The sequence below is a fragment of the Coturnix japonica genome, chromosome 1 (assembly GCF_054131305.1).
Source record: "Coturnix japonica strain WE chromosome 1, WE-NBRP24, whole genome shotgun sequence".
NCBI classification, from domain to species: Eukaryota; Metazoa; Chordata; class Aves; order Galliformes; family Phasianidae; genus Coturnix; species Coturnix japonica.
The window spans coordinates 12,943,906-12,967,107 of record NC_140663.1 but is presented as its reverse complement, the minus strand read 5'-3'; the positions used below and the strand labels follow the sequence as shown (position 1 = coordinate 12,967,107).

The window sequence follows — 23,202 nt, the reverse complement described above, 5'->3', positions numbered from 1 at the left end:
ATACAACGGCCTTCAATACACAGATCTGTAAAAGGGTTGTGAAATGTATCTCCAAGTGTAGCACCCCATAGTGCAAAGGCTGTAGTGATACATACAGAACCATCACCTCAGGCTTTGTGTGGAACACCAACATTCAGGACAGGTCGAATGCTTTGTACCATTTGAATTGAGAGCACTGCCATACCTTGAGGAAATACACAGTCCAAGAATGAGATAAGTGCATTGCATTGCCCCTCTCAGGGCAGCCTGTCCCAGCTCCTCCCCACTCTCATATTGAAGAGCTTCCCCCTGATATCCAACCTAAATCTTCCCTCGTTCAACTTAAAACCATTTCCCCTTGTCCTGCTGTTATCTACACTTTCAAAGAGTTGACTCCCCTCCTGTTTATAGGTTCCCTTTAGATACTGAAAGGCTGCAATGAGGTCACCCCCCATCCTTCTCTAGACTGAATGAGCCCAGCTCCTTCAGCCCATCTTCACACAGGAGGTGCTCCAGCCCTCCAGTCATCTTTGTGGCCCTCCTCTGGACCCTCTCCAGCAGTTCTCTGTCTTTCTTATATTGGAGCCCCCAAATCTGGATGCTGTCCTCCAGATGGAGCCTCCTGAAGGCAGAGTAGAGAGAGGGACAATCACCTCCCTGTCTCTGCTGGCTACCCCTCTTCTGATGGAGCCCAGGATACCATTTGCTTTCTGCAAGAACAGGCTACTGGCTCATGTTAAGTTTTTTCATCCACCAGGATCCCCAGGTCCTAGAGGTCCCCAGGTTCTAGAGGGCTAAAGAAAATATAATACAGCCTCTGAGAAATGCTGCTGGCCTTGTTCTGCTTTGCTGTGTGCTGCAAACACTGGCAATAGTCTTTATATTCAGGTTAATACAGGCTGTGGCCTGATGCTAAAGCTTTTGATGCTGCAGAAGAGCCAAGCTCCTGAGTTACACTGCCAGGAAAGGGATGAGAATGAAGATGGGTAGTGCTAAGAGTTCACACTGTCAAGTCGCAGCCTGTGCCTCGGTATTAATGTAAATATAAAGCAAGACTTCCATCTCAGGAGGCACAGGTCAGTCTGGCTTGGCTCCTAAGCACACACCTAGTTCCAGTTCATGGAGATGCCAGTCTGGCACACAAAGGGCATTTGCTTAACAGTAATAAGAAGTCATGTTGTCACCAGCTTGGACTGTAACAGCAGCAGCTTTGAGGTTCAAACCCCCACTGCATTTGAAATAAAAAATGACACCGATTGCCATTAGAACTGAAGTTTTTTGCATTTATTACAGAATAAAGATGTCAGTTTCACGCCTTTGCCCACTGTGTGAGGATCCTGTCCATATGATTGAGATTTATAGGATTTTTTACAATGATCTTAATGGAGTTCACTCAGGTCCATAGGGCAGAATAACGTACTTAGTGCTTAGCTTTTCACCTGAGATTTTCCACTAACCTTACTTGCAGCAATATCCTTCTCAGTGCAGTATGATATAGGAAAAATTCTCTGATGCAATCAAATAAGGAGACTTAACAAATATCAACATAAATGCCAACAACTGGGAATCTTAAATACTGAGGGGACATTATACATGGACATTTCTTATACTTCTGCTATTATATATTCCCTCACTGTGCAAAGATTTGTTGTTTTTTTTTTTTTTTCCTTTTTTGTTTTTCCATTAAAAAATAATATAGTGCTAAAACATTAAGGTAGCAATCTGTTTGCCATCAAACAAATGTTTCTTCATGAAATTAAGATCACCGATTTACTGCATATCTATTTTATATAGTCCTAAAATAAGGATTAAAGTTCGACTCCCTTATCTTCTGTAAATTATTGCACTTGTGCATTATGGACTGTCAGATGTCTACATATGTCCTGCATAAGAACAGCAGCAGTTTGATGTAGAATATTAAAAGAAAAAATATATATATATGCTATATAAAAATAGAATCATTCATTAAACTACTTAAACTTCCATATTTCATAGTTAAAAACCTTGATACTGGGTGACATTTTGCCTCTCTTACTTGCATTTAGTTGCAGCCTGTTGTACAGAACCCAAGAAGTACTTGAGAACTAAGGTTTTAGCTGATCCAGTCCAGATCCCAATCTACCTCTTGATAAAAGATATAGAGCCAAAATCATCCACGTATACTTCATTTTAGGGAAAATCATTAATAGCAGTACATGATTTGCTACGATGGGATTAATACAGAGCTAATGAACCCATATCCAAACATGTTTTCTAATGAAGGTTACAGTATTCAAAGGTTTTTTTAGCGGTTCAGTGCAGTTTCCTGTTCATGTGGCTTTCACCTGTCACCCATTTCAGCTGTCCAGCAACCAGCAGCAATTTAAGGAACTGTTCGGAAAGAACAACCCAGATACGTCTGTCAAGACGGTCACACAACTGTTGTAGAACTGCCAAACCTTGGCCAGCTAGAACCCTCACCCTCTCACTAGACATTGTGCAAACACACAGCAAAAGGCCTGGGATCCAAAGTTTTCGGTCTCTTCAACTTCTGAGGGTGGAGCACAAAGCAGCTTTTCTTCCTGTAAGCACTGACATAACAACGAAATGCACCTTCTGCCTGCCCAGCCCCAGAACTGGATACAGTTCAGAACAGTCTTCTGATCTTTTCCAGTGTGTCATACTGGAAAGTGCTTGCAGAATCGAGGTCCAGAATACTTCAGAGATAGTATTAGCTAAAGTTTGGAGAATTCTAGAGATCCGTATCATTCAGACAAAGAATCATCGTTTTCTTCAAGTGCCAAGATTGGTTTCATTGCGGAAAATGCTTATATAGTACTGGTGCATAAATATTGCAGCGAGTAAGACAGTACCAGCAGTCCATCCTCATGATGCAAGTCTGCGCATAGCCTAAGAGAAACATTGAGAGAGTGGAGAGAAACAGTCAGTTCTGAGTATGGGCCACTTAAAGAGTTTGTGTGTGTTAACTCCATAGGGACTATGTTCAATGTAGCCTCATTGGGGGTAACTATGAAAGGCCTGTTCTGAAGCAACTGCCTTTTGACTTGTGTCTGCATCAGACAATTCAGGAAGATACAGGTGTGAAGGCATCTGGTCCTATGCAACTACAGCTTCCTGGAAAATGCTTAGTTTATGCAAGAAGACACCCACTGTGTTCAAGGAGAAAGGAATGGGGGAGGCTGCCTGTTATTTTATGCTTGGATGTCTGAAGCTTTTATAAGTCCTGTGTAGTCCTAGAAGTAGCCCTAAAGTGACAGAGTTGTACACTATAAAAAAAAAAAAGAAGAAACAACAACGACCACCTGAATTTCTCCACTAAGCACTGACACTGTGGGTGTGTCAATACTGTAATACTGTGGATATTTATTTATGGAGAAGGAAAGTGTTGAGGGCTCGGTTCCACAGGCCTAACAGCATGACTTGGAGCTATAAAGGAATTAAACCAGCAGTATTCTATCGATAACTGATACATTCAGATCTCAAGTCCATACCTCTTCCTGGACATCAAGCTCATCAGCAGGCCGGATTGTTTCTGTGAATTCTATAGGCTCTTTAGATTCTTGCATGAGTGAAATCTTGGTAGAAAGAAGGAAGCATGATGAGTTACATGTGTTCTGTATTACTGAAGTTAATTTATTATTCTGAAGTATCTCTATATAACATCCACAACAACAGTCTTACAAGCCTGTTGTTTACTGTTCTTTAACAAAGCTGTTTTCATAACGTAAGCCCACATCTTTAAGCATCACAGAATATTCTGCTTATCAAGGATGAATTCCAGATGATGGAAGGAAGTGAAACGTACTACTAAGATAGCCTTACCTTCTCAAATATGGGATCCTGGTTGTCGCTGTATGCCATTTGATTCTGTATGTAGAGCACAGCATCGTGGACAGTCAGGAAGAACATGTCTTTTCTGACAATGTCATCAAAGAAGGCACTCCGTTCCAATTGAGTTATAAGGTTGTCTGAATTACAAAAGGAATAAAATAATATCTCAGGTTAATACAGTTTGAAGTAAATGAATAAATAAATGTCCAAATATGTTGCTGCAGTTATCAGAAATAATTATGCAGCCAAATAACCAGCCATGTTTGTTTGTTTTTACCTTTTTATTACTTAATTCCTATGTTTTCTTTAAACCCTGCCATTCTTTGCATCCCAGGACAGCCGACCACAGCTGTCAGTGTGATAATTCACATTCTGTCACTAGGAGTCCCACCTAGAGATCCCTTCTCATGCTTATTTTATTCCTTACAGGAGTGGCAGTAGATATATTTGAAAGCTTACCTTGATATGAAGCAAAGTACACTCTCACATCAATTCTCTCAAACTCTCTAATTATCTAAAAAAAAGTTTGCAACAAAGACATGAATAAATAAAGTCTGTAAGGAGAAAATCCATAGATGCGTATAAATGTTGATGTATGTAATATATAGATACACATCTGTGCACATGTGCATTTCATTTGTTGCTTAGTGTCTTCATTCATAATGTCATTATTTATTCATAGTAAAAAGGAATGGTTAAACTTCATGATACTTTAAGATTTATTAGTTAAGTACCTGTTTGCTGACATGACCAACCTTTGGCTGTGTTAGTAAAACCGTTTGTTTTACACATGCATGCATTGCTGTCTATTATTAAAGTTCTGTTTCTGTTTTCATAACATGAAGTATTGTGTCTCTTCAAGTGAGACCCTGCAGGCCTGAGAAACCTTCATTTGCCTTGAATGATATGACACAGTCTCTCATTGGTACATGCAGTTCTTTCCTTACTGAGATTTTCCCTCACATAATGCACCAGATGGATGCATTCTTGGATGAAATGGCTGCACATGGAAAGAGTTGCACCTGTGGAACCTGTAATCTCATTTGTCTCCAAAGCTGGAACTGAAACAGAACTAGGGCTGAACCAAGTCACGCCACATTCCTGAATTTCAGTTGGTTAAAATGCTATGACTGAATGCTGCCCCTGGCTCCCTGATGGCAGGTGAGTCTCTACAAAAAGCATTTTCAGAGGTGACTGCTAATGGTGACAATTTCTGTTTACTGATAATCTAGAATCTTGGTCATCTCAGATTTGTTTTACAGATAGGATAAGCAGTCCCATTTACAACTTGAATTGGTGAAACTGGTAATCTGAATGTAGAAAGTATAATAAAAGACTGTACAGTCTGATCCTACAGGATTGTGACTTATCTCTTCACCTCGTTTTCCTCTCCCTAAACTAGGAACATTATCACTTTATGACCTCAGTCTAATGTGTGAAGATAAATTAATGTTGATGAAGCGCTTCTACATTAAGCTGAAGAAAATACTAAAAAAATAAATTAATAACGATTCCTTCTTTTACACTATAAGTAGTGTGGGAGTAATTCATCTTGTGGCTAAAGACTGAAAATGATGGTAAGATAAAACATTTACTACCTTTGTGTTGAGTATCATTCTGTGCCCAGATTAAAGCAGGAGGCATGTGGAAAGAAAATATATAACTAAAATGTCATAATGCTTGCATACAAGGGTGCCATGTTTTACAGTGCTCATTTTAGAGCACTTGACTATGCAGCCTTCAGATTTTTGGTTTTATTTTCACCTGCACTATGCACATACCAATATTCTACCTCTTCCTAGTTTTAAAGGCATTTTTCAACAACAGCCTTCTAAAAACCACAATGTGATCTAACAACTTTTGATTTACGTACTGCTGGCTAGATTAATTTCCATAAAACATCAGAAATAACGCTCTTACCGTTTTTATTGATCGCACAGCTACAATATCCAAGAAGGTTACTGCTCCAAAGTCAAGAATGAGACTGTGGATGGGCACCTTGGGGATGTTTACTTTGACTGGCAGCTCTGAATTCCAGTCTACTTGGATCTCCACTTCTTTGGTGGGAACTTGAAGATCTTCATTGTCTTCAGGTTCCTCATCGGTCTCAAAAGCTTCATTACTAATGCCAGGCTCACTGATGATGCCATTCTAATGTGCAGATAGTATGTGAAACATATATTATAATCACAGAAAAAGGTTTGAGCTTACAGGAAACACTTCCCGTGACAACTTCTGCTTCAGGAATGAATGAGACCAATATTGTATCCAAGAATTTAAAAACGAAACAGAGTGAATGAACTACCTTTTCCTCTGTGCAGTATATTTCTTTTCCTCATTTTTACTGTGTTAACAGAGCATCTTCCTACAAAAAGGATACTAAAAAAAACCTTGGAGCTACTCCCCCCACTCAAAAGTACTGAATTCAAACCCAGCTTTGAATTAGAATTACCACATATGTTTACATGGCAAAATGACGTGGTCAAAAGTTGGGATGTCACATAACTGAGCATTTAACTTCCATCATGAAGTGGAATACATGCAGAAATACTGCATCGTGAACTGAGAGCACTGGCAGCAAAACATCATCATTTCTGAACTTTTACCTCTGGAGATTTAAAAGGTTACCTGTACCTGTCCACTCCTGCAAGCATTTACCTACTGCAGAGTATATTTAGAGGAGGAGCTGTAAGATTATGTCTGCAAGTCAACTGGTACAGCTTAACTATGCACAGGAAGCTAGATAATAACACCATGTACATATGAAAGTGCCAGTGCTTTCACTGCACAAGGACAATCTGAGGTGGTGAGGGGTGGAAGTAAGATCAGGGAATCTGTCACTTCCACTCCTGCTAACACTATGACTGTCACAGCTGCCTGGACCTTGTGGTCTGTGGCAATACATGTAGTGCACTGCTAGATGCCCTACAGGTCCCAGTCTTCCTACTATAGAGATCAGTCTTACTTTTCATCTTCATTTTAAAGTACAGAGGAGCTCTAAAGTAATAAGCTCTAGGAGTAATCCCCTGCAAAAGAGTAGGAGGAAAAAAGTAGTTGTACCTTAGTAGCTTTTAATTTCCCTTTCTTGATCAGCTTTTGTATCTTCCTCAGTGCTTTGAGTCTCTTATTGTACACCCTGACTGCATCAAATCCCACCTACAGAAGAAGGATCAAAACATGAAAATGATTTAATTTCACCTAGATATAGTTCTAAGGAAAACCCAAAGCAGTGAGATAGCATCCAAAACCATCACATATCACTTACTGTGGATTTGAGGCTGCTTTTCAGTCCATCGATGTTAGCATAAAAAATTGGACTTGAAAACTTGAGGATCTTCACACCCTCTGGTTCTACAGCCTATTGCCAAAGAATGCAGGGTCAAGCAGCAAAAACTACATTGTGGCTACTAAGAAGCAGTTCAACTGTTTCAACAATTAACTACACAGCTAATTCACAACACACAAAATGGGATATCTTTGCTGATTCCATTTTTAGGTGCTTATAGCTCTCCATGCAATTTGGACCAACCATCTTGATCAAGATGAAGAATGTAATGCTGAAAATTATCATCATCAAGCCCTCCAGTTCCACATTCAACTTGTCAATAACTGGCAAGGCACAACTCTGTACTACGCTTGTAGATTGAAAGGAAGCAACTCAGTGATCACTTACGTTTTTGTAGTCCTTGACCTTTTTGTAGATGTCTGTGCCAGGAATGTTTCCAAAGCCACCCCATGAAGGACTAACAGATACAAAAAGATGGTGAAAGTAAACCTCATACTTAGGCATTCAATGGACTTTTGTACTCTGCTTTCTTCTACCAAAATAATAGCTTCCCTTGGAAAGTCTTGTATCTATGTTTCGTATCACTGTGCTTTTCCAACTTATAAGGAAACGTTATTTCTAAAGGCAAAGTACTTTCATCTCAGACATTTTTATGTAGATCTGGATGAACAGTTTGTTTCAATTGCTTCCCAAACTAGAAAGATGTATTAAAAGCACTTTATTTTGGTTTGAATGAACAATAAGACTGAAAACATGAATTACTTTTTACACTTTGAATCAACAGAAATGACATATTTACATCATCGTCAGATTACTTAACGCTTGTTGTCCAATGCTTTTACTTTGGATTTGCAAACCAAAAGAGCTTGTAGCCTCCACCTACACTTTTTAAAAGCTGCAGCAAATTCTAAGTTAGCAGATTTTATAACCTACCACTCTGTAGCCACTTTTGGAAGGCTCTACTTTCATGCATTTGCTGACAGTGCCATTATGGTTGGCTATTGCTGTCAATTGCACTCTCTGAACTCCAGCTGAAGGGAAGCAGTATGTGGTATTTTCAGAAAAAAAACAAAACAAAGGTCAAGAAAATGTAAAAAGGTGGCCAAATGAGAGGCTGCAAAGCCAACGTTTTTCATCACTTCACTAGCAGGTGTTCTTAAAGCAACCACAAACACAGTGCAGTTTTTAAACAATAGCACACAACATTGTTTTGTTCTGAATATTTCCACTGAAAAATCTTGGTAAGCCCAAGAAGATTTTCTGCCACAAATCACCTTCCTTTTCAGCACAGTCTTCTCTTTTCATGGTAGAACACTGACAATTATTTCTGATCCCGTGTTACTTACAACTGAACTCTCAGCACAACTGTCAGCAATCCAAACAAAAGGCCAGCAAGTAATCCCAAATCGAGTCCCAGAATGATGGATGCTACACATGTAAAAACCCAGATCATCTGGAGAGGAAATAATAAAAAGTCTCTTAATTATAACATAGTATTCCTGGTCACTCTAAAGATTCATTACACCAGACAGTAAGAGTAGCAGAAGAATTTAACCTTGAAATCATCATGGCATACTGACTTGCTTAGAAAAGTCAGCATCTTCCTCCAAGGTACTTACTTTCATCACTACCTTATTAGACATGGTTAGCCTTTAGGAAATTACTTTTAACATACAGACGTTTTTCAAGTATCTAGTTAACTCAGTGAAATTAAAGGGGATACCATTAACCAATGCATTTTCTTCTTTCTGGTGGCAGCTGTCTTATTAACCTCACTTTTAAAAATCAGAGAATAGATGCGTAGAGAGGGAACAGGGCTCCTCAGTGAAGTCCAGGAATCAGAACTGTTCCAAAGAGAGGTATTTCATGCCAGCAGGTCGAAAAGTCTCCAGTGAATATTCATGCAGAACAGTTGAAGTGTGCTCCTCAGTTCCTCCCTGCATCACTGCCCAGGCAGAACGTGCAGTGGACCTAATCCCTCCCACAGTGCACACACTTCTCACTCAAGTCATTGGGACCTTTTACTTACCAAGAGAACTATTAAATAACTGACCAAATAAATTCAGATTTACCTAAAGCAGGTACTGCCCAAAGACACCTACTGTGAAACATGATTGTAGTAGGGACTGAATACACAAAATACTTCTCATGCAAAGTTCTCCTTCCTTAGGATCCACACTGAGGGGTAGTTCCACAGAAATCCAAGTGGAAGATGTCCCCATGTACCTTGAGGTAAGGTTTGTAAGAAGACTCTGTTTGTATATCCCTTAGTATATCACCAAATGAATCCACTTTCTAGCTGGGATTCTAGGTTGGATTTTCTTGCTACAGCAAAAAAACAACAGCCATATTTTGTAGGGAGTATCTGAGATTATCAAGGTAAGTGGGATACTAATATGGTAACAAAGCATTAATGAATAAAATGTCATCTTTTCTGGCCCATTTAAACTGTACAGAAGGTCAAAGCAGAATGGAAAACGTGGCCACAAACCATTTTTATTCTGATTATCAAGTCATCTCAAGACAAGATTGCTGTATACTGTGGTAATTGCTATGAAGGACCCATCAGTGCACAGGCTTTCTTACTGTGGGGTATATGAAATAAAAAAAAGATAAAGATAAAAATGTGTAAAACTCTAAAATCGGGCATTTTAACCTGATCTCATGGCAGATGTGTTTTGAGGATACATATAATACTGCTTTGTATTAGCAAATCTCAAGTTTTATGATGCTAACTATACAAAATTCTGTTGTAGTAGTTAGGAGAATCTTAGGTAGCACTAAAAGGCAAAAAGGAAACACATCAGAACATTAGGGGGGAAAGAAAAATATTGGCTGACTTACAGCATCTACTTTATTCTGTCTCCACAGACGGGGAACATCAAACACTTGCATGAACATCCCTTTCAAGTTAGCTATGACTACAGCTGCCAACACAGACTGTGAAGAAAAATAGCGGAAATGTGTTATTCAGAAGCAAAGATGCTTAATTAGATATTTAAATCTTCTGTCAGTTTTCTGCTTACAAAGCGTTCATCATTACACACTGCAAACCTGAGCTTCCTCAGGTATCAATCACCACAGTTTCTAACAGGGCTGTTAATCCTGTCCATGGAAGCTGAGCATTGGGATCTGATCAGCACTGGTGGCTACGCTGCAAAGAACAAATACAGTTACCTTTTGTAAGGGCTCCAGCAATTTCCCCAGGGCAACAATGGCAATCAAAACAATTCCAGCTGAGATTATACCAGCAACCTGCGGAGGACAGAGTGTTTATAGGAGATGAGCACATTAAGATCATATTTTATGTTTCCAGGATTACAAAGTACTTGTTCCTGGGGCACACAAGTAGTTGGACATTGCATTTCTTTAGGAACAAGGAGACCTGCCAAAATGCTACTGTGTTTAGGCATACATGGGCAATCATTACACACTTCAGCTAACACAGAGGGAATTCAATTAAGCAGGTAGCACAAACAGCTGTACTCAAGGTAGTAGCTCTTGAGGGGGTTGAGTTGCACGGAGAGATTAAAGGAGCAGAATCTGTGTGTCAGCTGGAAGTGGGGCTGCTGGATTATCCTGCACTTCTCCATTGCTAAATAAGCGTGAGGGTACTGTCAAACAGAGGAGGAGCACACAGAATATAAGAAAGATGGCACGTGGGCAGATACAGCAGGGCTGCTCAGGCAAACATACAGGGGCTTAAGTCTTTCACAGGCATCTGGGAGAGGACTTCCTCCCTAATGCTGAATTCCAGGTGGGACAAACTCCCTTAACTGGTAATGAAATTCCAGGGCATTAGGCTTGAAGGATTTCGGACCCCCTAATGCAAACCTTCCTATGTAAAACCCGATTGCCCTCTTCTGGCAGAGCCACAAAAATGATGGAGAACCAGGGCACCGTCTCTTAGCTGAGAAACCTGTGGCATTTTATGTGCCAGCGACACAAGCATTTTAGGATTATTTTCATCCCCATACAATATTAAACTCTCCTGGGCACAGTTCTAGTAAGAAGGGGCCATTACCTGAGTCTTTCCGCCAGTACTTTCTTGGACTGCAGTCCGTGAAAGAGCAGTAGTTGCAACAAAACAAGAAAAGGCTCCAGAAAAAATGTTGCTGATCCCAAAGGCAATAAACTCCTGAAATGTAATTAGGTGATACTGTAAATAAAGAGTCCTGAAGATGCTTTTGCAATGGAGAATGACAATAGTTTTTGCAATAGTTTATTAAGTGGGTAGCACTGAAATATTGAGAAGAGTCCAGATTAGTGTCTGCTGTTAAATACTGACACAAATTTCTCTTGTGCCAGTGTAACCATATGTGTTTAGAAACCAACACAGTGATGCCAGTATACTCTCCTTCATATAGGCATAGCTTAAAATAAAGGCTTTTACAGCTTATTTCCAACAGTGCTATCAAAATTAACATTGCTAACAACTACTTCAGCATAATCACATCAACAAGAGGGACTAGTATAAATTTAACTTGTATTCTTAACAAGTGATTTTAATTAGTGCAACAGTCTGAGTTTAGACAAGCCTTTAATTAACACAAAGCACTGTATTATTAGTGGAACTAATCAAGGGCTTTAAAAAAAACAGCAAGAACAAACCCCACAGCACAGCTTCACTGAAAACTTCTAGTTGAGCCAGAAGTTTTTCCCTCTGGACATCCCAAAGAACTCATGCTGAGTCCAGGCAGCGCTCTCATAAGTTTGCCCCAGGGTCACAGATGCTGGCACCTACCGACGCTGGTTGTTCTGCTCAAGTGACAAGGACCCTGGGAGCTTTATGTCCTGGGATCTGGGCCATTCCTCTGCTGGGAAATGAGGCATTTGGGAGCTGCCTGCAATCCCATATAATTGACAGCAATGCTGTTTCCACCAAGCTGAGGGAATCACAGGAGCCTTCCACTCACAACACATGTATAAGAATATAATTTAAGATTTGATTTCAACTCTTTCCCTATTTTTCTCCAAAATGAAGCTTTCCATAAGCTCCATCTACAAGAGAAGACTTATAAAGCTGTGTTCTTAGATAGAACAGACTGAGATGATGCGTACCTACTACTGTGTATCAGCTGCATTCTCCATGAAATACAGTTCCCACTGCTTGCAGATCTTAATAATCTTTGAATCCATTGAGTCAAAATAAACACTGGCACATATTAGCATTGGACTGTCCTTCAATATGATTTCACTACCTGCTTTTATGATGCTATTTTAACTTCTCCAGTTCAGGTAAACTATCTGTCCGTCATTCATAGCTCAATTTAGCCTTTTGTATCTGAAAAATTCACAGATTTTGGGGATTTCTTTTTTCAGCTATTGAAGAATTTTTCTCATCAGACTATAACTTCTCTTGAAAAAATACTTAGTTCTTTGACACTTAAGTTACTGTGAAACAGAACTTGCAGTGCCCACATTCACAGATGAGTTTGGTTCTACGTACCTGGTTTCCATTAATGGCATAGTCATACTTGGTTGCATATACTTTCCCCACAGAAACCGCAATAGCATAAGCAACAATAGCAATAGAAAAGGAGGCTGCTATCATCTGGGAAAACATGCTGACATCTGGAGGTTCGGGAGGCAAAAATCTAGCATTTAGAAAACACGTTAGTATTATCACCTTCAATCAAATTATGTTCTTAGCAGAGTTTGAGGCAGAGGCATGCAGGTTGCTTATAATACGAAGTGTAATGTTTCAAGTTAATAAACAGGTGGAAACAGCCCACTGACATACAGAACACGCTTATCAGGTTCATCATAGCCAAAATCCTGATTCTGTTTCTCAGCAACAAAGCTCCCATTGTTCTCAGCATGAGAACATGATAGCAAAGTGAAAAAGTACATTTCTGAAGAACGGATTAAAGGATATATTGGATAATATGATGAATTATGTAAACATGTTCATAGCACTTCATATTGTTGTTAACATACTTCAACGGAAGACCTCGGAAACATTTTATCCCCTACTGCGTTTCCACAAACTTTAATTAATCAAGGCCCAAATACCAAATGGAATGTGAAGGTTACTACTGTGAAATGCTCTGGATCTCTCAAGTGAAAGTCTCCAGTGTAATCCTTAGTATCCTTGCTCCTATGACTACATAAGGGACAATAGTGATTGGGATAACAGCATGAATATGAACTATATAGTAACTCAGGCTTATAGCACTTTAATCTACAGAGAAATCAAATTTCACTATTTAAAATCCTTTATTTTTTTCTGTTTTCTATAGACCTCTCTTCATGAATTCTTAGATGAACATTTCTAAGCCTATTTTACAGGAGAAAAAAAAGAAGGCAGCATAATCAGGTGACATAAACAGCAGAGCCAGAAGTAAAACTCAGAACATCTCCAGTAGCTGCTCTAGGAATCTGAGTTCCAAATTCAGATTACAGCTTTCAGTATCTCTTTTATATCTTCCACCTTATCACTGTCATTTTTAGCCAATTAAAATAATACCTATGTCCCAGAAAACAAAGGCACTCACCCTCTTGGAATGCTCTTAACAATGCCTGCATTATATTTTTTTTCCAAGTCGGCAGCATATGAAATGCCAGTGGCTACTATTGTCTGTAATCAAACGAAACAAGTTTTAATACTTAAAAAAGCCCCTGTTCTTCTGTAGCCAGTCCCATCTATTTCAGCTATTAGGTTTTTTTTGGTGCTCCTTTGCTTACCACAATAACTTCTATTGGTATCGGTATAGGAATCTTGTGTTTGAATCGGTCGTTTATTTCCTTAACCAGCATGCAGACAAAAATGGTGAGGAGTCCAGCAATAAGGTCTGCAATGTTGGTGGAACCGATGTTTTCAAACGTTTCAATCAGAGTCTGAAAAACAAAAATTACAAACACATGCACATGAAATATGTGCAAACACACTCAGAAGGCAATCCTGGTGGATGGGGTTTTGGAGGAAGCCAAGAGTTGCCGGCTCCTTTGCCTGGAGGAACTTGAGGATGACTTTGTCAGATGAACTATCAAACTGCTGCACAACTGGTGGCTGGATGTCCAGCTGTATTGAACAGAACTGAAATAACTGTCCACACTGGGCTTCTGCTTCTTGTTTTTCAGAAGACAAGACTTAATAGCAAAAGCTAAACCCTACCTGAGAGAAGATCTGTAACTTCCTCCCTTTTCAAAAAGCAAAAGATCTTCAACTTTCTATTCAAACGAGAGCAAAACTCTGCTGGCTGAAATGCCCAATACGTACAGTCCATGCATTGCAAATTCCCAGTTTTCATTGCTGACATGCAGGCAGTGAGTACAATAGTGCAGATCCTGCCAGGCTGCAGCAAGTCCTGCATCTGAGAAAAGTGGTTGCAAAGCCTCACCTTGTGGTGTGTTACCCCTGCTCCCAGCAGCAGTCAGCCCCAGGCTGGAGCACTCACAGCTGCAGAACAACAGGCTCCCTCACCTACCCTTCCTATGTCCTTGTTTGGTCCTATTGTTTATAGCAAACAACGGCCTGTGAAGCTGGCATTGATGGATGTATAGCATTTATACAAACACAAAAAGTATTACTTCTAAGTGTACAGGGAAAACAAAAAGGGCTGATCAGAGAAAAGACACCAATTGCAGGTTCTCCCATCTATCTACTCTTTGCTCATAGGCGGCAATTCTCACTCACCACTTGCTTCCAAGAAAATTTGACTATTCTATGCACGGCAAAGGTGGAAAAAAAAGGTTCAAAACAGACTTTCTGTCTCCTGGCAAAGGGAGGGCTGCAGCGGCAGAACCACTTCTATCACAATAAAAACAACCTGGTTTGAAATAAAACACTGAAGTGCATAACTAGCTGCTTTCTAAGCTAAAGGAGAGCCCTTCCTGAAGCACTGATGTCTTTTTGAGCGACTGAAACCACTCCTTGCCACGGATCCCATCCTTACTTACCATTTCTGCCTCTGCCATATTTTACAGGGATACAAGGGGCTCCTAGCTGGAGGTTGTGAATTCTACCAATGTCAGATGCTCAGTGTTGCAATTTGTTACACACCACTGCTGAGGCAGGTCAGAGACTTGCTGAAGCTGACATAACAAGTCTCTGGTTAAGCAGACCAAGAAAAATTACAGTTCATTTGCTCTGCACGCATCTGCAAACACCTCCACCTGGCTCACCTACCAGAATGCAAAAGCCCTGAGCTTCAGTGTAAAAAGGCAGAATCCCACACAGCCTTGCAGGAACTGAAAGAACCGTGTAATTCTTGTTCAAAAACACCTTCAACTAAATGTACCACCCTTCACCAACCAGGAAACAACAAACAAACAACAACAGACAGAGAGAGAAAAACCTGCTGGATAAACTGTCCATCCTTGTGTGTGTAGTACCACGTCACATCTAATTTTCTATTGCTTGAGGGAAGGAGTTTTCAATGGTTAAAAGGCCCATAAAATAATACCTTTGCTTTTTTTTTCCCCAAATACTCCACCAGACTCATTATTTGTATGACATTCAGACTGTTTTTACTAATATAAATATCTAACACATTTTTTCTTGCCTGGTTTGTCTGAACAGAAATAGAATAAATTCTTTGTTCTAGAGCAGTCTCTTTTAGGAACCTGTTATTGTAATGCAAAGAGCTGTGGAAGAGCTAAACTACTGCACACCTCAATGGTTTAACGGTGAAGTCAGTGAAAGAACCCTCAATAATTTCCCTGGGGAAGGAGACGACTCTGTAATATGAGAACCTGCAGGAGTTCAGTGTCCCTGTAATTTGGCCAAAACATTTCTCCATTTGATCATTTCCTCTGAGATTAACAAATGGAGCTGCGACAGCAACTTTTAGCCTCACCTTAGCTAACCAGCAGGTACCTGGCCACAGGGTGCGAATCCACATCCTTCTGTAGTCACAGATATGGTTACAACATGAAATGGAAAAGATGCCTTTGACCAGGATGGTTTAAGAGGCTTGGGACTATTCAGCTTTGGGAGCTTCCCAATAAGACAGGAAGCAATGGCTGGGAGGGAAACAGCCTCCATAAGTGATAACCCAGAGAAGAAAAACTGTTTTGCTGCATAATTATGTTTAAATTCCACATGAAAAAGAGTGTTCTGCCTGAAGTAGATGACAGTGAGCCTTTTATGGCCTGGGAAAGCAAGAAAACAACTATTGAGAGCCACACGGATATAAATGAACATCTGCAGATCTTCCTGAGAGTGAGTGAGAACTAAATGGATTTCCCATAGTTACATAGATACAAGAAGCACTCCTGTATGAAATAGAAGCAGAGGATAAATAATAATGCAAAAATTCTGGCACAAACCCCAAACAAATCAGAAGGGTATACTTACATATATTATGGAAAGGACACCATTATAGTTTTTAGTTGAAACATTTAAGACTATTTTCAGCTGTGATACGAGCACTTGAAAAGCAGCTGCAGTTGTAAATCCCCCAACGAGTGGATCTGCGAGGTACCTCACAATGAAACCAATCTGAAGGACTCCAAAAACCACCTGGAAAAATCATGAAGAGTAACAGCTCACTAAGCAATGAAACATACACCGATATTGGGCAGTTTCTTAAGATTTGCTCTTTTATTTTTGTTGACATTGTCTTGAGAGCATCTTCTTCCACTGAGGACTAATGTAGCTTAACATCATACCATCCAGGGAAAGAAAGGAGACCTGAAGAGCTGTGTGAAAGGATGCTCCATTTAGCTTCATGCAGGTCTGTTGGTCTGCATTCACAATGCTATTCTTCTGTTGTCTGTGCCCTCCATCGTTCTGCCACCAATTCTGCCCAGGGTAAGAATAATCCCCCAAAAGCTCTTCAAAGTTTGAAAAGACTTTCCTTCATTTATGTGTTTTACTACAGGAAAAAGACTCACTGCTGTGGCATCTATTTCAGTGGTGTGTGTTTTCCCATTAAAATTAAAGCAGTATCAATCTTGTGTCCTCCAGACAAGTATTTTACCTGTAAAATTCCAACCAGAAATGTGAGGGTGCTAGCAATCAGCACCCTCTGGGCATCCCTGGAGTCAGTGTCTATCAGCATCTGGGTACCATTAGTCCCTGTAGCATTACTGCCAACTATGAGAAAATTATCATCAGGGGCCATGCTCACTACAACCGATCCCACCATCAAACTGACTACAGGGAACGGACCTGTAATGACAGATAGAACATACTGAAGTTTAATATGCATCAAAAGGAAGCATTTATCAGATTAGACAAGAAAATTCTAAATTAGAACTATAATATTTTAACTGGGGTACATTATTTCGTGGGAGGAGAAAGAAAGGGCCAGAAGGCACAGCACTGCAAACGTGACATGGAGATACAATTCCATCCTGAACAGAACTGTTAGACACAGAGGTGCTGTTCCATGCCTTGCTTAAGGCAATTTAGGGGTATAGCAAGGCCTTCTATCTGTACCAGCAGTTCTGTGGCCCAGCACCGCTCACAAGAGAACACTTACCCAGCTGAAAACATTTTCATTTACTCTTTTTTCAGCTGAATGCACTGGTGCATGTTACCACATGGAATCCAGCACAACAGTGGTGGCAGGAACATGCACTATGGGAAAGGATTGCCCTTTTTGGCAGTAGTTTGGTATTTCATCGGCTAAAGATGACTGAAACTATATTTTGGGCAAGACACAGAGATAGTAAATGATCATCATGTCAGCAAAACGCAATCTAAAAGCAGTCAGATTTGCTGTAGTTTTTTACTAAAATTAAACAGAAAAGGAAAACATCATGAAGCATCTTAAAGAAGGTTAAGTTAATTTTACAGATAAATAAAAGTACACTTGGCAATTAAGCATAATGGAGAAAGTATGAAAAGGAGTGGGAAACGTAGAAAGTAAGTACATCAATGCAAGTCAAGGTAAGAGCTCAGTGCTGGAGAGCAAAGGTGATCTGGTGGGTGGAAGACAGAAGGCAGAGACAACATACAAATGTATTTGATTCAACAGAGAAGAAAATTAATTAGAAACTGTAATATCATGCCGAAGCTTTGTGAGAGAAAAACAATCTAGCACTGGTGGATGTGAATGAGGGAAGGCTCTATTTGTTAGAGGGGGGAAAAAAGACAATTCAGTGATCAAGCTGTAACAGTTATTTTAAATAAGGGAACTGACAGAGAAAACATATTTTAGAGAAAGTATTCAGAAGGAATCAACGAGGTTTACCCATAGCCTTGATGTGAGGACCTACAGCGAGGCTGGAGCAGAAACACAGGTTCTGGGACTCCGCGACAGGCAAGAAGGTGGTATTGTCCACAATGATCAAAAAGGATGTAGCAAGGAAGGCTTGTGAAGACTAAGAGATCTGTTTTAGCCATCTTGAGCTTTTGCTGATAGACTAAATGTCTCTTCTTACTGCCCAGTGAGGCAGACTTTATCCTGTAATTTCTGGCATAGGGTGTAGCCAAAGACAAGATTTAAACTTCAGCATAAATGCAAGCAAAAGGCATGCACCGGCACAACTCAAATTAGCTGTCTGTACAGAGAAGAAATAAGTCCCCCGAGCACAGCAATATTAATATTCAGCACAACCAATATGGTTTAGAAAGTATCCATCTTATACTTAATACTAATATTCTCAGTAAGAATTAATATCTTGTAATAATTGACTGTAACTTGAACATATGTGGTTACCAACTGATATGTGTCTTGATGTTCCAAGGAAAAAGTATGTCAGGATGGGGAAAAAGGCAGAATAGAGGCCATATCCAACCGGAACTGCCACCAATAAGGCATATGCCAAGCCTGAAATGATACGTGAACAAAATTTCACTCTTAAAATCACTCAGCAAACTACTATCTTGTCTAGAACAGACTTCCAGAAAGATTTACTCCATTTATCCAGAGACAAATCAGAATGTTTTTAATCTGTAAATCAGTTGCAGATATGCATGTAGGTACAGTGACTGTAAATGAGTATATCCCATACTAGTACTTGGATGAGTTACTACTGAAAGATGTTCCTCTGTCTGCACAGGTGGAACAAAACATTGGCTCAAATGTGACGTTCAAGCAGTCTGCCTTTGAGAGAAAAGTGGGAAATACACCAATATAAAAGCACTGTACCAATAAGGCTTCAGGACATTCACCCATCTGAAAATCATGAACTTAATAACCCAAAATAAATCACCTAAATTCTGATCTTCTCACTTTGTGTACTCGAGCAACTTGTCAACTTCAGCACAGTAAGAGAAGGAAAGAAGTGAAGGGATGTTATCAGTATCAGTTCCTTATTATCTCCTATTGTAGACTGTAATGTTCTGCGTTGATAACACAGAACTGTGGCAGAGCTCAAAAAGGCTGAAGAGTGGGTTGTGCTGCTGGGAGGTCTGAAAGTGACACTTAGAACTGCTGGACGTTCGGGATTTGGGGCATTTTAGGACCCCAGAAGCCTCTTTTTTGACAACCATTTTGGTCGATTTTCCCAGTATCTCATGATTTGGTATTTCAGAATTATTACATTTATATTTTTAAATCACAGAGTTGGTGCCACTCCTTGTCTGCCTTTCTAGCATGCACTGAGGAAAGAGGCAGTAGGGAATATTTGCAGCTAATTGGCAACCAAGCAAAGAACTTTTTCTTCATTCCATTGTTCTTTGAGTAAAACGATGGGGTAAAAGAAGTTAACTACATCGTGATAGAACTTCAAAGGAAATTCAGATCTTCTAGCCAGGCAGAGAGAAAAAAAAAGGGATAAATTAAAAGCATTAATTATTTATTGATAATACGTAATATCTAGTATTAAATAACAAGTCTCAGATTTGTAATTCCATCTGCATAACATCAGAGAGCCGTGTGTGAGGGCGTACCTTGCAGGGTGGCAACGAGGCCAGTGCTGACCCCCGAGATGATATCGCTGACCAACCACTCCCTCACGCGGTAGTTGGGAAGCCAGTCCAGGATGGGCAGGAAGGACTTGGTGATCTGGAAGGCCTTTTTTCTTGAACAGCTGTGAGAAAACAAGTTGTTACGTACAGACCATGTGGAGCTGCAGTCCAAAAGGAACCAAGGCAGGATGACAGAAAGGAAACAAAGATACCCTGACTGAAAGCATCCAAGAAGGTTCACAGAATCATAGGGTTATTTGAGTCGGAAGGGATCCTTAATGGTCATCTGGTCCAACTCCTGCACAATGAACAGGGACACCCACAGCTCAGAGCCCTGTCAGAACCCAGAGCCTGATGCTGAATATCTCCACAGACCGGGCATCTGTTGCAACCTGTCCCAGTGCTTCACCAACACTCGCTGTAAAAAACTCTTAGAACCAACCCAAATCTATCCTCTTTTAGTCTTGAAACCATTCCCCCTTGTCTTGTCACCGCAGACCCTGCTCAAGAGCCCGTCCCCTTCCTTCCTACATCCCCGTTTAGACGCTGTGGGGCCGCTCTCAGGTCTCCCCTCAGTCCCGGTACCGCTGAGTTTCGCCTCCCGCCCTCACCCACCTGCAGACCGCCCGCGCCCGCTCCAGGAGCGTGGGAGGCGGCGGCGGGAGCCGCTCGTTCTCGTCCTGGAATCCCGCCTCGCTGTAGATGGGCCGCGCCACCACGTAGTGGCTGAGCTCGGCCAGCGGCCCCTCCGCCCGCACACCCGCTGCCATGGCCCCGCCTGAGGTGGCGGCCGGCGAGCAGAGCCCGCTCCCGCTCCGGCACCCCCTGGCGGCGCGGCTCGGCGCCCGGCCCCGCGGAGCGGCGCTGTCCGCGTCCTGAAGCGGCGAGACCCCACCGCCTCCACCTGCTGCATTTATATGGCCGGGAGCCTTTATTTATGGGGAAACACGGACAGCCGGCTCCGGGACGGCCCGGGTGACGCCTCCGTCCGCCCTCCGGCTTTGCCCTGCCCGGGCCCTCCCAGCCCCGCAGCCCCTCTGTCCCGTCGGGGAGGAGGAGGTTGCATTTCAAAGCGCTCGCCCGGCGGGCATGCAGCCCCGGGAGCTGCTCTCTGTACGTCACCGGCTGCGAGCAGACGTGGGTCAGAGCCCATAGGTTCTTTGAGTCACACCTGCAGCCGCAGATGGTGGCTGCGGCTCCTGGTTTGTCCGACGTGGATCGGAAGGAGTGAGCTCCTGGGTGGTCCTGCTGTAGCTTTGGTTAGAGATAAGACGGGCTGAAAAAGCCGGAGCTGCTAAGCACTGCGAACTACGCCAGCAGCTGCTTTGTGTTAGTTGGGAAGAGAAACGAATAAACATCTTGCAGTTGTAAAGCGAAGCATGTGTCCTCATGGAATAATCACGGAATGGTTTGGGTTGGAAGGGGCCTCAAAGCCCACCCAGCCCCACCCCCTGCCGTGGGCTGGCTGCCCCCCTCCAGCTCAGGCTGCCCAGGGCCCCATCCAACCCAGCCCTGAGCTCCTCCAGGGATGGGGCACCCACAGCTCCATGGGCAGCTGTGCCAGGGCCTCACCATCACCCCAGGAGACAATTCAAATCCAGAAACAGTGCCAATGTTTCAACTCACATCAAAGAAGCATTGAGGGCACACACTAAGGGCACTGGATCAAGCAAAATATTTGTTCAATGAGCTACTCGGTTGTGGATATTCTTGACAGCTCTGGTTTTAAAGCACAGTCCTGGCTTCAGGCACGTTGAAGCTGTAAAGAAGTTATTTGCTGAAAGTACATTCTGTAGCGTAACACACAATCTGCAGGTTCAGACTGTGACAGATTTCCCCTTCTGCTGTACTGTGAGAAACGTCTAGGTGAACTGCTGATATGCTTTGATCTAAGCAGTATTGTAGCAGGCAGCCAAGCAGCCAGCCTGCAAAGCAGAGCCGCAGTGTTTGGTAGAAACCCTTAAACACAGCACTGGAGTGAGAACGCGTCACGGTTTTGTGGACCTCCTCAGCTTCAAGTTTTCTACACCCTCTTGTTCCCCTTATTACTTGCTGCCATTTCTGAAATAATCTTGTTTGTCTTGGTCTAGTGAGAGGTGCCTGTCTATAGCAGGGGGCTTGGAACTAGATCTTGATGGTGTCTTCTGACCCAAACCCTTCTGTGATCCCATGATCCGGTATTTGGTATGTCAAGACAAGGACGGATGCGCAGCCAAGGCTCAATGGTCTGTTCCATTGAGTCCATAACTCACAATGCCTAAACCACGTTTGGAGAAGAATCAAAGCCTATAAGTTTGCCCTTACTGACCAAGAGTAAGAGCCCCTTTTACTTGCTGCACCAGGTCTTTTCTATACATCTCAAGCTCAGAAGGGAAGGAGTAGGTTAGCGCCTTGCCGACCAGCTCTGAGTTTCTTCCATCACCACAGGAACAAGGGTTTGAACTTCAGGCCAAGAGAGATGCTGAACATGGTCTCACTTTTCAGGTGAGCAGCTATTAAGCTCTCTCACAAAATGTTATCACCAAAAGTTCTGCCTCTTCTGACTCTGTTTTTAACAAAAAGAATAAAGCCAGTTAGGCTACACAGGCAGCCTGATCTCCAGCAGCTGAACAGAGGGAAGGATTTAACCTGTGAACCCAAATCCTGCAGATGTTTTTATTACAGCTACAATCAGTGTCCAGCTTCCTGATAGCTTTGGGAGATGCTTGCTATCTCCTCACCTCCAATAGACATGCTAGCTCTAGTATCAAGCTCACCCCCATACCACACATGGCTTAGGCTCCCACTTCCCAAACCTCAGTGTTCCCACATGTATTTGGGATCTGGATACCCCAAACCTGGTTGGGTTGGTGTAGAGTAAGACCACCTTGGTGGCTTGAAGGGAATCCTCTGGCATAGAAAGAACCATCCTTCAGACTGTGGCACATTCCCCTTCCGAGAGGTGGAATAGCAATATTCTTTTAGAGCAGACATGCACTTGAAGATAACAGTAGGGTTTCTCTATGGCCACAACTATATTCAGGCTGATGGACACAGAATCAGAGAGACTCTCATTTTTCTCATACATATACATGTATACACACCTTACAATGCTTGGTTCTATTTACAAAATTTCTCAAGAGAGAAATCGAAGTATCACATTTTATCACAGAAAATAAAACACTCCATGTTCTGTCTGAACTGGAGATTTTTAGGCCTTATTCAATTCACATACACAGCAATCTTCGGGGCAGAGCACAGGAGGACTGATAACTAGATACTAGACTCATAACTAGAAACCGATTTTCCATCATTGTTTACA

At 41.7% G+C, this 23,202-nt stretch overlaps 1 protein-coding gene across 4 annotated transcripts; it reads right to left on the bottom strand.

The window, feature by feature from the left end:
* Positions 1-1,235: 1,235 nt before the first annotated feature.
* Positions 1,236-20,782, bottom strand: SLC26A4 (solute carrier family 26 member 4). 4 transcript variants are annotated; one of them, XM_085508983.1, is made up of 21 exons: positions 20,517-20,743; positions 19,884-20,023; positions 18,711-18,819; positions 18,241-18,302; positions 17,023-17,213; positions 16,398-16,562; positions 13,784-13,936; positions 13,594-13,676; positions 12,546-12,693; positions 11,121-11,234; positions 10,274-10,351; positions 9,941-10,036; positions 8,443-8,549; positions 7,484-7,553; positions 7,076-7,168; positions 6,871-6,966; positions 5,731-5,961; positions 4,270-4,324; positions 3,802-3,947; positions 3,471-3,554; positions 1,236-2,868 (listed from the first exon to the last, which is right to left on the bottom strand). In XM_085508983.1, exons 1-21 carry the CDS (start codon positions 20,669-20,671, stop codon positions 2,845-2,847), a joined length of 2,400 nt encoding a protein of 799 aa, XP_085365109.1. In that variant the 5' UTR covers positions 20,672-20,743; the 3' UTR covers positions 1,236-2,844. The 4 variants fall into 4 exon arrangements, with proteins under 4 accessions (XP_085365109.1, XP_015706904.2, XP_032298340.2 ...); XM_015851418.3 differs by lacking the exon at positions 18,241-18,302 and having other exon boundaries at positions 18,709-18,819; positions 20,517-20,782; XM_032442449.2 differs by lacking the exons at positions 18,241-18,302; positions 20,517-20,743 and adding an exon at positions 20,114-20,287 and having other exon boundaries at positions 18,713-18,819.
* Positions 20,783-23,202: the final 2,420 nt, after the last annotated feature.